Source organism: Anomaloglossus baeobatrachus, chromosome 5, assembly GCF_048569485.1.
Source record: "Anomaloglossus baeobatrachus isolate aAnoBae1 chromosome 5, aAnoBae1.hap1, whole genome shotgun sequence".
Taxonomy (NCBI): domain Eukaryota; kingdom Metazoa; phylum Chordata; class Amphibia; order Anura; family Aromobatidae; genus Anomaloglossus; species Anomaloglossus baeobatrachus.
The window spans coordinates 241,230,195-241,242,614 of NC_134357.1; the positions used below are offsets into that span (position 1 = coordinate 241,230,195).

The 12,420-nt window shown below is 46.4% G+C and overlaps 1 protein-coding gene across 1 annotated transcript in view; it reads left to right on the top strand.

Annotated features, from left to right (window-relative positions):
- Nucleotides 1–3,348: 3,348 nt before the first annotated feature.
- Nucleotides 3,349–12,420, top strand: part of LOC142311135 (uncharacterized) — a 72,022-nt gene continuing 62,950 nt past the window's right edge. The window contains exons 1-7 of the mRNA XM_075349280.1: nt 3,349–3,383; nt 5,978–5,999; nt 6,456–6,474; nt 8,322–8,396; nt 8,493–8,561; nt 8,660–8,728; nt 9,511–9,579. Coding sequence (XP_075205395.1) covers nt 5,993–5,999; nt 6,456–6,474; nt 8,322–8,396; nt 8,493–8,561; nt 8,660–8,728; nt 9,511–9,579 — 308 coding nt within the window. The 5' untranslated portion in view covers nt 3,349–3,383; nt 5,978–5,992. The remainder of the gene's footprint in view (nt 3,384–5,977; nt 6,000–6,455; nt 6,475–8,321; nt 8,397–8,492; nt 8,562–8,659; nt 8,729–9,510; nt 9,580–12,420) is intronic.

The following is a 12,420-nucleotide window of genomic DNA, read 5'->3' on the forward strand; positions in this document are numbered from 1 at the left end:
ATACGTCTATGATGCAGGACACACCAAGACGACGGCGACAATTTCGCGCACCTAGGCGCTTCGTCGGGTGCTGACACCAGGACCCGACAAACCGTCTAGGTGCTCGAAACGGTCGTTGTCGTTTTGTCGTGCCTTGTGTCTTAGGGTGCGTGCCCACGATCAGTATTTGCAGCATTTTGGACACAGCATGCTTCAGCTGCATCCAAAACGCTGTGATGTACAGTACAAACATAGTGGATGGGATTTTCCCACTATCCTTCTTTTTTCTGCAGCAAACATTGACCTACGGAGCATCTTCCAGACAGCAGCATGTCAATTGTTTGCTGCTACTGATCGTGGGCACATTCCCTTAGAATTTTTGATGACATGAAAGAAGATTTCTACAAAGGGTGGGTGCCACCATTTCTTTCCTCTCTCTGTGGATTTGGTATGTCTACCATTGTGTTCCTTAGTGTTAAGATTATCAAAATCTCTAGATAATAATTGGACACAAATGTCAATTGCTGAGCAATTTTTGTTTCTAGGGTTGGTAAAAGGACCTTCCCCATTGCATGAGTAATTCTCATTTGCAAGACCATATAAAAGTCTTCTATCTGGGAGGAGTTCCTCAGGGACCCCTGATTCTTGAGTCTTTAATTTGTCCTTTCGTATATGATGTTTGTGCCATTTCAATTTCCGCGCGATGAAGTGGAGATCCTTGGTGTTTTCAAACGTTTTAGAATCAGAAGTGGGGACAAAGTACTGTCCTTTACTGAGGACACACATTTCAGCAGTGCTGAGGTTCCTACATGATACATTTATTATCTGTATTGATGTATGTTGTTCTGATTGGTAAGCGCCTGCTGGCGTTTCCTTAGAGGGTTAAAATGGTCAAAAAAAATGGGCATTCAAGAATTTATCACCACGTCCCCCTCTCCCAGTCCCCCAATTTTTGGGCCTCCCATTTTGAGTTTTAGATTAAGTTATTGTATCCGAATATTCTGTATCTGTGGAACATAAGTCAGTTACGTGGTACACTCTTATTATTTGGAAAAATTGAAGCCTTATGATCCCTATTCTCCTGGAGGCCCCTTACAAAGTTCTTCTGTTTCCTGCCGGCCAAATTAAATTGGAAGCATTCTAAAATATTTTGGAGGTTTAATACTTGTGATGTGAAATCAGGCTCTGATGAGAACTTTTCTGTGATCTCGATTTGTTCATTTCATTTAAAATTAAGTGTATTAAGTCTTCAAGTAGAATTTGTATGAACCTCAAGGAACTAAGAGTAGCTTCCTTTTCCCATTTATCTATAGGTTTAGAATTGTTGTAACATAAACTAGGGGTGAGAGAAATTCTAAGATGTTGTGACACAATCGATGCCTTAACATACCGTAGTTATCCAAACTTTGGCCCTCCCACCACAATGTAATTTGGTCCTTGTAAATCTGAGTGAGTTCTTTAAATGTTGAATTAAAAGGAGTGTACTTAGACTATGAAAAATTGTGGTCTGAAAAAATCTCCTTTGCCTCCGGGATCCAATTATTTGTATCTATTCCTGTGGATAGGAATCCTGCTATATCAGAAAAAATTGTGAAGAATGATCTACCAAAAAGTCAGGAAATTGCATATTAATTTGTAAAGTTCATTATTTTACATTTATATTCATACATGTATTTATATCTTTTACCTTTTTATAACTTATTTATATATGTGTATTAATAAAACTATTTGAGAACTACGGGTTAAATTTTAATTTCTATAATTATAAAGCGGGGTGTGACATTAGTGAAAAGGAACTACCAGTTGGATCTGCGTCAGGGTTCGTTCACACATTGCGATTAGCGATGGGCAAACTCATAGATAACAGGGACCGGTGGGTCCCGCAGGATTAAAAAAATAAAAATATGGTACCGGGCCAGATGCCGGTCCCCATATAAGTCTATGGAAGTCAGAATCCGGTGATAAAAATGGTGGTAGAAGGGATAGTTCCAAGCGCTTCATATTTACCGAGTCTCCAGCCCCATCACATGTTTAGTGATATTAGTGAAGTGTTTGAAAACGACAGCAACTCAGCCATAAAGTGAGGACCACGTAAAGTTACAGAGCGGGGTCAGCAAGTGCCGAGGTCCAGGGGACATAAAAGTCATCAACGCTCCATAACTGCAGTCAAAACCTCCTCTGGTATTAATATCAGTATAAAATCTGTGCACCAGGAGCTGCTTCATGGCATGGGATGGCAGCTGCATGTAAGCCTTACACCACCAAGCACAATCCCAAGTGTTGAATGCAGTGGTGATATCCAGCTGACACTGGAAACACTGGAAACATGCTCTGTGGATTGAGGGATCACAGTTCTCTACCTCATTGATGAGTCTGGTTATGGGGAACGTAACCTGCCTGACTTCATTGTGTCAGCGGTACAGCTTGGTGGAGGAGAGATAAGACTCTGGGGTGGTTTTTCAGGGCTCGGCCTTGCCATTTTACTTCCAGTGAAGAGAAATCTGAATTCTTCAGCATAGAGACATTATAGACAAATGTATGCTTCCAGCTTTGTGGTAACAGTGGAGCCCTTTTCTTTCCCAGCATGACTCTGCCCTGAGCACAAAGCAAGGTCCATGGTTGGGCGAGTTTGACTGTCTTCCACAGAGTCTGGACCACAACACCATCCAATACCTTAGGGATGAACTAGAATGAAGATTGTGAGCCAGGACCACCCTCCCACATCACTGTCTGACCTCACAAATGCCCTTCTGGAGAATTGGCAAAATATTTCCATAGACGCCTCCAAAATCTTGTAGAAAGGGCCCAACTCCATATTAATGCCTATGGATTTACAATGGGATGTCATCACATTAAATATACCCCTATACGTCTGTCCATATAGTATATATGTATAATATCACTCATTTGTTATAATTTACTGTATCAGATTATTGACATACATGTATAATCCCCCATAGACTTTATTACATAGGATTATATTGAATATCATTGGTGCAGGGCTTGTCCTAAGCACATTCTAGAATGTTATGACATCACAGAATCATCACCATGGTGACCTCTGGCTGGATATTATGACATCATCGAGCTTATTTACGCAGCCGCTCACCCAGGACTCCTTTGAGGGTTATAGTAGGAGCGGACAGTGAGTACCTGCGTCTTCCTCTCTTGCTATTTACCATTTCCTATGTATATACATTTCTGATTTCTTATCACAACATTCCTCTACTTCCCACTTCTCATATCACAGACATTTATTGATGAGAAACCTTTTATTTGCTAATTGTCTGGTTCTGTTACATTTACTATTGATAAAATTGGTAATTAACAGACTAATTATAAGGAAATCTCTGTCCAATTCAGGTTTTACTGTTATTTGGAGCAAAAATCAGCGATCAATATATGTAAGTGATGTAACTCCGAATATTGATTGCAATGCTGTCTATACGTGTATGGAAAAATGACTGTTGTCTGGTGTCCATTCTTTATGCACGGGCAAATGACTAGGCCAATGTACACCAAATTTGGCAAGTAGGAAAATCAGGCACTCCGGAAGTTTCTAGATCACGTTTCAGCCCTCCAGGACCTCCAGTCTTAAAGGGAACCTGTCAGGTGCAATATGCAGCCAGGACCACGAGCAGTTCTGGGTGTATATTACTAATCCCTGCCTAACCGTCCCTGTATACACTGGCATAGATAAAGAGATCTTTATAGAAAGGATTTCTAAAGATTCTATATGATACGCTAATGAATTGTCAGCAAATGCCGTCCTGAGTTGTCAGCAGATGCCCCCCTGAGTTGTCAGCAGATGCCCCCCTGAGTTGTCAGCAGATGCCGCCCTGAGTTGTCAGCAGATGTCGCCCTGAGTTGTCAGCAGATGATGCCCTGAGTTGTCAGCAGATGCCGCCCTGAGTTGTCAGCATATGATGCCCTCAGTTGTCAGCAGATGCCGCCCTGAGTTGTCAGCAGATGCCCCCCTAGTTGTCAGCAGATGCCCCCCTGAGTTGTCAGCAGATGCCGCCGCCCTGAGTTGTCAGCAGATGCCGCCCTGAGTTGTCAGCAGATGATGCCCTGAGTTGTCAGCAGATGATGCCCTGAGTTGTCAGCAGATGCCGCCCTGAGTTGTCAGCAGATGATGCCCTGAGTTGTCAGCAGATTCCACCCTGAGTTGTCAGCAGATGCCACCCTGAGTTGTCAGCAGATGCCCCCCTGAGTTGTCAGCAGATGCCACCCTGAGTTGTCAGCAGATGCCGCCCTGAGTTGTCAGCAGATGCCACCCTGAGTTGTCAGCAGATGCCGCCCCGAGTTGTCAGCAGATGCCGCCCTGAGTTGTCAGCAGATGCCCCCCTGAGTTGTCAGCAGATGCCGCCCCGAGTTGTCAGCAGATGTCGCCCTGAGTTGTCAGCAGATGCCGCCCTCAGTTGTCAGCAGACGCCGCCCTGAGTTGTCAGCAGATGCCGCCCTGAGTTGTCAGCAGATGATGCCCTGAGTTGTCAGCAGATGCCCCCCTGAGTTGTCAGCAGATGCCGCCCCGAGTTGTCAGCAGATGTCGCCCTGAGTTGTCAGCAGATGCCGCCCTCAGTTGTCAGCAGACGCCGCCCTGAGTTGTCAGCAGATGCCACCCTCAGTTGTCAGCAGATGCCCCCCTGAGTTGTCAGCAGATGCCGCCCTGAGTTGTCAGCAGATTCCGCCCTGAGTTGTCAGCAGATGCTGCCCTGAGTTGTCAGCAGATGCTGCCCTGAGTTGTCAGCAGATGCTGCTCTGAGTTGTCAGCAGATGATGCCCTGAGTTGTCAGCAGATGCCGCCCTGAGTTGTCAGCAGATGATGCCCTGAGTTGTCAGCAGATGATGCCCTGAGTTGTCAGCAGATGATGCCCTGAGTTGTCAGCAGATGCCCCCCTGAGTTGTCAGCAGATGCCGCCCTGAGTTGTCAGCAGATGCCCCCCTGAGTTGTCAGCAGATGATGCCCTGAGTTGTCAGCAGATGCCCCCCTGAGTTGTCAGCCGATGCCGCCCTGAGTTGTCAGCCGATACCCCCCTGAGTTGTCAGCAGATGCCGCCCCGAGTTGTCAGCAGATGTCGCCCCGAGTTGTCAGCAGATGCCGCCCTCAGTTGTCAGCAGACGCCGCCCTGAGTTGTCAGCAGATGTCGCCCTGAGTTGTCAGCAGATGCCGCCCTGAGTTGTCAGCAGATGCCGCCCTGAGTTGTCAGCAGATGCTGCCCTGAGTTGTCAGCAGATGCCACCCTCAGTTGTCAGCAGATTCCGCCCTGAGTTGTCAGCAGATGCCACCCTCAGTTGTCAGCAGATTCCGCCCTGAGTTGTCAGCAGATGCCGCCCTGAGTTGTCAGCAGATGCCCCCCTAGTTGTCAGCAGATGCCCCCCTGAGTTGTCAGCAGATGCCGCCGCCCTGAGTTGTCAGCAGATGCCGCCCTGAGTTGTCAGCAGATGATGCCCTGAGTTGTCAGCAGATGCCGCCGCCCTGAGTTGTCAGCAGATGCCGCCCTGAGTTGTCAGCAGATGATGCCCTGAGTTGTCAGCAGATTCCACCCTGAGTTGTCAGCAGATGCCGCCCTGAGTTGTCAGCAGATGCCACCCTGAGTTGTCAGCAGATGCCCCCCTGAGTTGTCAGCAGATGCCGCCCTGAGTTGTCAGCAGATGCCGCCCTGAGTTGTCAGCAGATGCCACCCTCAGTTGTCAGCAGATTCCGCCCTGAGTTGTCAGCAGATGCCGCCCTGAGTTGTCAGCAGATTCCGCCCTGAGTTGTCAGCAGATGCTGCCCTGAGTTGTCAGCAGATGACGCCCTGAGTTGTCGGCAGATTCCAGGGTCACTTACCAGGCGTGCTGTTTAGGACCTATATGAATGGCACATGGGGCATGGACTGACACTCTGCTCAGACCATGTACCTTGTGTAATGTCCAGTGTAATGAAGTGTATGTGTGTGATGTACAATGTAACAAGATGAAATGTCTCATGGACGTCTCTGTCTTCCTCTTCCAGCCTGCAGTCAGCGACATGCTATGTAAGTCTTACCATTCTCACACCATTTATATATTCATTCCCAGTCCCCAAATACATAGAAAGATGGAGAAAGACTCTAGAACACAATTCATCCCGATTTGTTACGGTGTAGAGTCGGCCTCATTCACATGGTCCTGTCTGTACCGGGTGCTGTCAGTACTTGTCACAGGCCTTTCTATTCTATGGGGCCAGTAAGATGTCAGCTCTGGGGCGACTCGTGGATTAAACTCACCTATTGACTGACTACTAGGAAAATCAGGGGAAACTTCCAGCAGCTTTTTCCCACACAACGGAAACAGACACATTGACCAAAAAGAGATGAAAATCGGATTCAGCGCACTAATGACAATGATGAGAAAAATGTCCTGTGAATATTGCCTAAATATGTCATCCAACGAACTGAGCGACTGTTATTAAACACTTCTATAAATCTAATTGTAGACTGTTTGCTTTTCAGCTGCAGGCGTTCAGCACAGGTAAAAGCCTTTATTCTCTTTATGTAACCTGCCATCTCCAGCACTCCCCTAGCTAGGCCTCCGACACACATCTGTGCCGCCGGTACGTGTTTGGTGCGTTTTTGCACGTACCGGCGACACGGAAACACGTAGACCAATGCTACCCTATGGTAGCAGGCACACACATGTAAAAACACATGGAACGTGTGTCCGTGACGTTTGTACATGTGTGCGTTTTCCCACACAGTCGACATGTCCATTTTTCGCCGGCATTGCGCAGGCTCGGACCCGCCAAAGTCAGTGGGTCCGTGCCTGCACGGACGGCACACGTAGCATGTCCGTGTGCTACACGTACCGTCCGTGTGCGTTTTTTAATGAGCAATGTCGGTCAATCTATTTTTAATTAGGTTGTCAGTCAATTTACCTTTTTTTCTGTGGTTTTCAGTCAAAATCCCTTTGGCGCATGGTCTGTATATCCCCCTGTCCATTACTTACCGATCCCTGATGGGCATGTCTATACTGTGCAGTGAAATAAATAAATTAATAATTAAAAAAAACAGCGTGTCGTCCCCCCCATTTTTGATACCAGCCATGGTAAAGTCACACGGCTGCAGGCTGTATTCTCAGGATGGGGAGCCCCACGTTATGGGGAGCCCACCACCCTAACAATATCAGCCAGCAGCCGCCCGGAAAAGCCGCATCCATTAGATGCGACATTTCCGGGACTCTACCCGACTCTTCCCGAATTGCCCTGGTGCTGTGGCAATTGGGGTAATAAGGAGTTAATGGCAGCAGCCCATAGCTGCCACTAAGTCCTAGGTTAATCATGCCAGCCGTCTCCCCAAGATAACTTCCATGTTTAACCTGTTAGTAAAAGTAAATAAACACACACATTCAAAAAATCCTTTATTTGGAATAATTAAAACAAACACCCTCGTTCACCAATTTAATAAAACCAAAAAACCCATCCAGGTCCGGCGCAATCCACACGACGTCCCACAACGCTTTCAGGTCTGCTACATGAAGGTGACAGGAGCGGCCACACACAATGACCGCTCTCTATCACCTCCAAGCAGCAACTGAAGTGAGCCACGCGATCACCGATGAAGTCAGTCAGGTTACTCGCAGCCACCGCTGGATACTCCACCTGTGACAGCGAGTCGCCCAAGTGACTGAAGTGAGCTGCGCGATCAGCGAAGAAGTCACAGGTGAGTTATGGTGTCGGGTGGGTGACTCCAGCTGGCCACGGGTAACCTGAGTGACAGCAGCGCAACTGTCGCCGCTAACTTCAGTTACTTAGGGGATTAGCGGACACCTGTGATTCCATCATGGATGTCCACTATTCAGGACACCACACACAGACAGAGCCGTGGTATGACAATGAAGTCGGGTGAGGTTCACCCGAGTTCATTCTCATCGCTCCGCTCTGTCTGTGTCAGCTGTCAGCGGGTATGTAGCAACGACATTTTACAACACACACAGATCATACGGACACCACACGGACATGACATGTATGCATAAACGGACATTCCACACGCACACACGGCAAGCATACGCCATCACACGGATGTCACACGTACCGGAGAAACGCCCATAAAAAACGGAACACGGACTCGAAAAATGGAACGTGAGACACATACCTTTTTTATGCGGAAGTGTGTTTTAGGCCTTATACAGTGTCGGTGCGCATACGTGTACTCAGCTCCAGCCTATGGCGGTATTTCAGAGCTCCAGCAATCAGTAGATCACTCCCTATACTGTGGATAGGGGATCTCTCTTAATAGCTGAAATCAATTACTAGTATTACAGAAAGTCCTAGTGGAGCCCTCGCCTAACACATATGTTGGTATATTTTCCCTGCACTATAGGGCGGACACACCTGGAAAATATAGAGATAACATTCAGAAGCAGTGCAATGATTTTAAAGGAAGGCTCACACTAATGTAAGTAAAGGCATGTAATATCTAATCTGAGCGAACCTCCTAATGTCACAATGGCACAGAGGTCTCCTAATCTCTGATGACTGATTCATATTTCAGGCAGAATAAAGCATTAGAAAGAAAAATGCAGCTGAATTGTACTGACATCGAAGAGGAGGTCTTCATCCGGTAAGTATCGACATGTAACATCTAATATGAGAGAACCTCCTAATGACACAATGCTAGAGAGGTCTCCTAATCTCTGATGATGGATTCATATTATTCAGGAAGAGAAGAATATTAGAAAGAAAATGTCAGAAGAATGTGATGGACTGTAAAGAGAAGGTCACACAAATGTAAGTCAAGACATGTAATATCTAATATGGGCGAAGCTTCTAATGCCATAATGCTATAGAGCAGGGCCGGGAACCTAGGGCTCGTGAGCCAGATGTGGCTCTTTTGATGGCTGCATCTGTCTCTCAGACAAATCTGTAATAAAATGTTTAATAAAAAAAATACCGTATTATCTGTGTTGTAAGACTTTTTTTTTGGTGGGGGGGAATTGGGGGTACGTCTTGCAAACCACATATAGCTTACCGGGGCGGCACTGGTGGCTGCGGGCTTGTAGGGTGTCTCGGTGTTCAAACTGCACTAGCCGGCGGACTGTGGGCTGCTTTGAATCTCCCAAAGTTGACGAGATTGACTTCAACAAAAAGGCTGCAGAGGTGGCATGTGCGCAGATAGGACTCCACAGCCATTTTCTTGAAGTCCATAGCGTCGATCTGCGCACGCACCACGGCCATTTTCTTGATGTCGATCTTGTCAACTGCGGGAGATTCAAAGCAGCCCGCCGGCAGATCAATGGCGCCCACCGCCATAACACCCCACGAGCCCTCAGCAGTATCACTGACCCTCTGCACACTGACCCTCTTGAGCCGCAACACCCCCTCCTCCGTGCCCACAGCATCGCCTACCCTGCCTCCTGGGACCTTATGAGCCGCTGCAACACCACCGCTGGTGAGTATGGCTCTAACGGAATTACATTTTAAAATATGTGTCGTTCATGGTTCTCTCTGCCAAAAATGTTCCCGACCCCTATAGAGGTTTCCTAATCTCTGATGACTGATTCATATTTCAGGCACAATAAAGCATTGGAAAGAAAACTTCAGAAGAATTGTACTGACATTGAAGAGAAGATCTTATTTATGTAAGTAATGTCATTATCTACTATGAGCAAAGCTTATATGAGATGTCAGCACAAGACACCCTATACCTTATACCACGTGTGTTCTCCGTGTGTTATCCGTGATAACACACGGAGAACAGGAACTTTCTGCTCACCTGGCCCTGGCGTCGCTGTCCGTGGTGCTGATCTTCGGTCTCCGGTCCTGCCAACTCCCCGCTGCTGTTGCTTCCGGCCGCAGTGAATTGAATATTCAATGAGCATAATGAGCGGAGGTCGGCAGCAAGTGACAGCAGCGGCAGAGACAGCAGGGCTGGAGAAGGTGAGTAAAGTTTTGTTTTTTTTTCTCGCAGACACGTCTTTTCTCCGTGCGTGTCACATGGAACACATCCGTGTGGTCCGTTTGTGTTACGTGTGACCCGTTTGCGTCCCGTATGACACCCGTGATGCCGGAGAGAAAACGGACATGTTGCCATGAGAAACACACGGACACACGTATGTACGGAATGGACACACGTTCCATGCGTAAATACATACGTGTCTCCAAATTCATTGGAATACCTAGGTATATGTGTGTACGTGTCTCCGGTACGAGCGGAAACTGACCAAACACGTACCGGAAGCATGTACGCGTGAAACAGGCCTTAGATAGACTTAGTAAATACATAGGGATATAACAGGACAATACTGACAAGAGCATCGGAACAAACCCTAATCAGGATATTCACAAAAACAACCGACAAAAGGTCAAATAGAATCAATTTTATTGAAGTCATTAATAAAAACCAGGATAGCAAAATTAATCCCACAGACATATATCGTATGTTTCGGACTATAAGACGCACTTTTTACCCCAAATGTTGAGGGCAAGTGGGGGGTGCATTTTACAGTCCGAATATATGCTACAGGGATGGGGGGTTCGGCGGTTGAGCAGGTCATCAGAGGCAGAAACAGGCTGTAGCAGCGCCTACCGTGACCACATGGACCCGCTCATTAGCCTCTTTTCATATGCGCTGCATCCTCCCGCCCATCATCTCTCAGCACTGAAGCCGGCACTGACAGGTGGGATAATGGGCCGGGGGTGCACGCATACTAAACAGCCGACCCGCGTCATCACCCCTGGTAACTACAGCCTGGAGTGATGATGTGCGGCTGTATTCACTGCCCCCGTGCATCATCATCAGCGAGGGGGGCAGTGAATCAGTACACTCACCCGTCACCGATCCCTGCAGCATCACGATAGCCTCCTGTCTGCCAGCCTGCTCATGTGTGTGGAGAGCGATGTGCACGGCTCCACACAGGTCAGCAGCACTGCTGCTGGCACAGACAAGAAGACCAGCGATGCTGCGTGGAGCGAGGAAAGGTGAGTATAACGCTATGTGCGCACGTTGTCTTTTTTGTGACTACAAAGATGCAGCGTTTTTGGCAGCAAAAACACACAAAAACACACCCACGGTAAAAACGCATGCGTTTTTACTGCGTTTTTATGCGTTTTTGGCTGCGCTTTGCGGCGTTTTTGGTCACTGTGTTTTGCTGCGTTTTTGGTCACTGTGTTTTGCTGTGTTTTTAGTCACTGCGTTTTGCTGCGTTTTTGATCACTGCGTTTTGCTGCGTTTTTCCAATGCATTGCATGGGTGGAAAAACACAGAAAAACGCAGAAAACAATTGACATGTTGCTTTTTATTTTCACCTCAAAAACTCAGCTACAAAAAAAGCACTGTGCGGACAGCAAAAATGAAAACTCATAGACTTTGCTGGGGAAGCAAAGTCATGCAGTTTTCTGACCAAAACCGCACCCGAAAAACGCGCAAAAATGCTGTGAAAAACGCACTGTGCGCACATAGCCTTAACGTTTATTTTTTTGTGTGCCACAGGATGCGGGCCATATACCAGGATGGGGGTATATAGCAGGATGGGGGGAACATAGCAGGATGTGCGTATATACCTGGATGGGGGCATATACGGTACCTGGATGTGGGCACATATCAGGATGAGGGACATATCTACAAGGATGGGGATCATATACAAGGCAGGAGGATCATTACCAGGATGGGGTACCTTAGTAGAGAATTTGGGGAGATTACCCCCATAACAGTGTCAGCAGCAGATCCTCGCCCATAAGTGTGTCATGACCACATTTTTTCTTAAAGTTTCACTTTGCTATTTTCCTCCTCTAAAACCAGGGTGCGTCTTATGGTCCGCTGCGTCTTATAGCCGAAAACTACGGTGGTAAAAATAAGGGCGGTGTGTGATATGTACAAAAAAATAAATATGTATAAATAAAATGTATTGTTTACATAATATAGAATATAATGTCCAATACAAATCATATATATACCTAGTTAATATTCGCTAGTCGGGTGGTGTATGTAATATAATATAGTATTGTGGCTATACAGAATATAACAGTGATAATAAATATAAAGTGCAAATATATAATTATTAAAGCTTAATATGCAGTACAAACATATGAATGAGAATAAATTAATAATTAAATATATATGTTATATCCATACCCTGGCTTTTATTAATTTTTATTACTTCTATAAAATTGATTGTATTTGACCTTTTGTCGATTGTTTTTGTGAATATCCTGATATGAGCAAAGCTTCTAATGACATAAACATATAGAGGTTTCCTCTCAGATTCATTTTATTTAGGCAGAGATGACTAAAACCCGTCCTCTGCGCACACAATGTATCCGTCTACACTGCTAGTGGCCATTTACTGGGTACCCGTCATGTATCAGATCTCATTATTGTAATATGGCTTTTTTTTTGTAGACAGAACGGGCATGTACTTTTCGTAGGGACATGTAGGCAGGGCTCATCTGACCATTTTCCCACTGAACAGGACTGAGCAGCC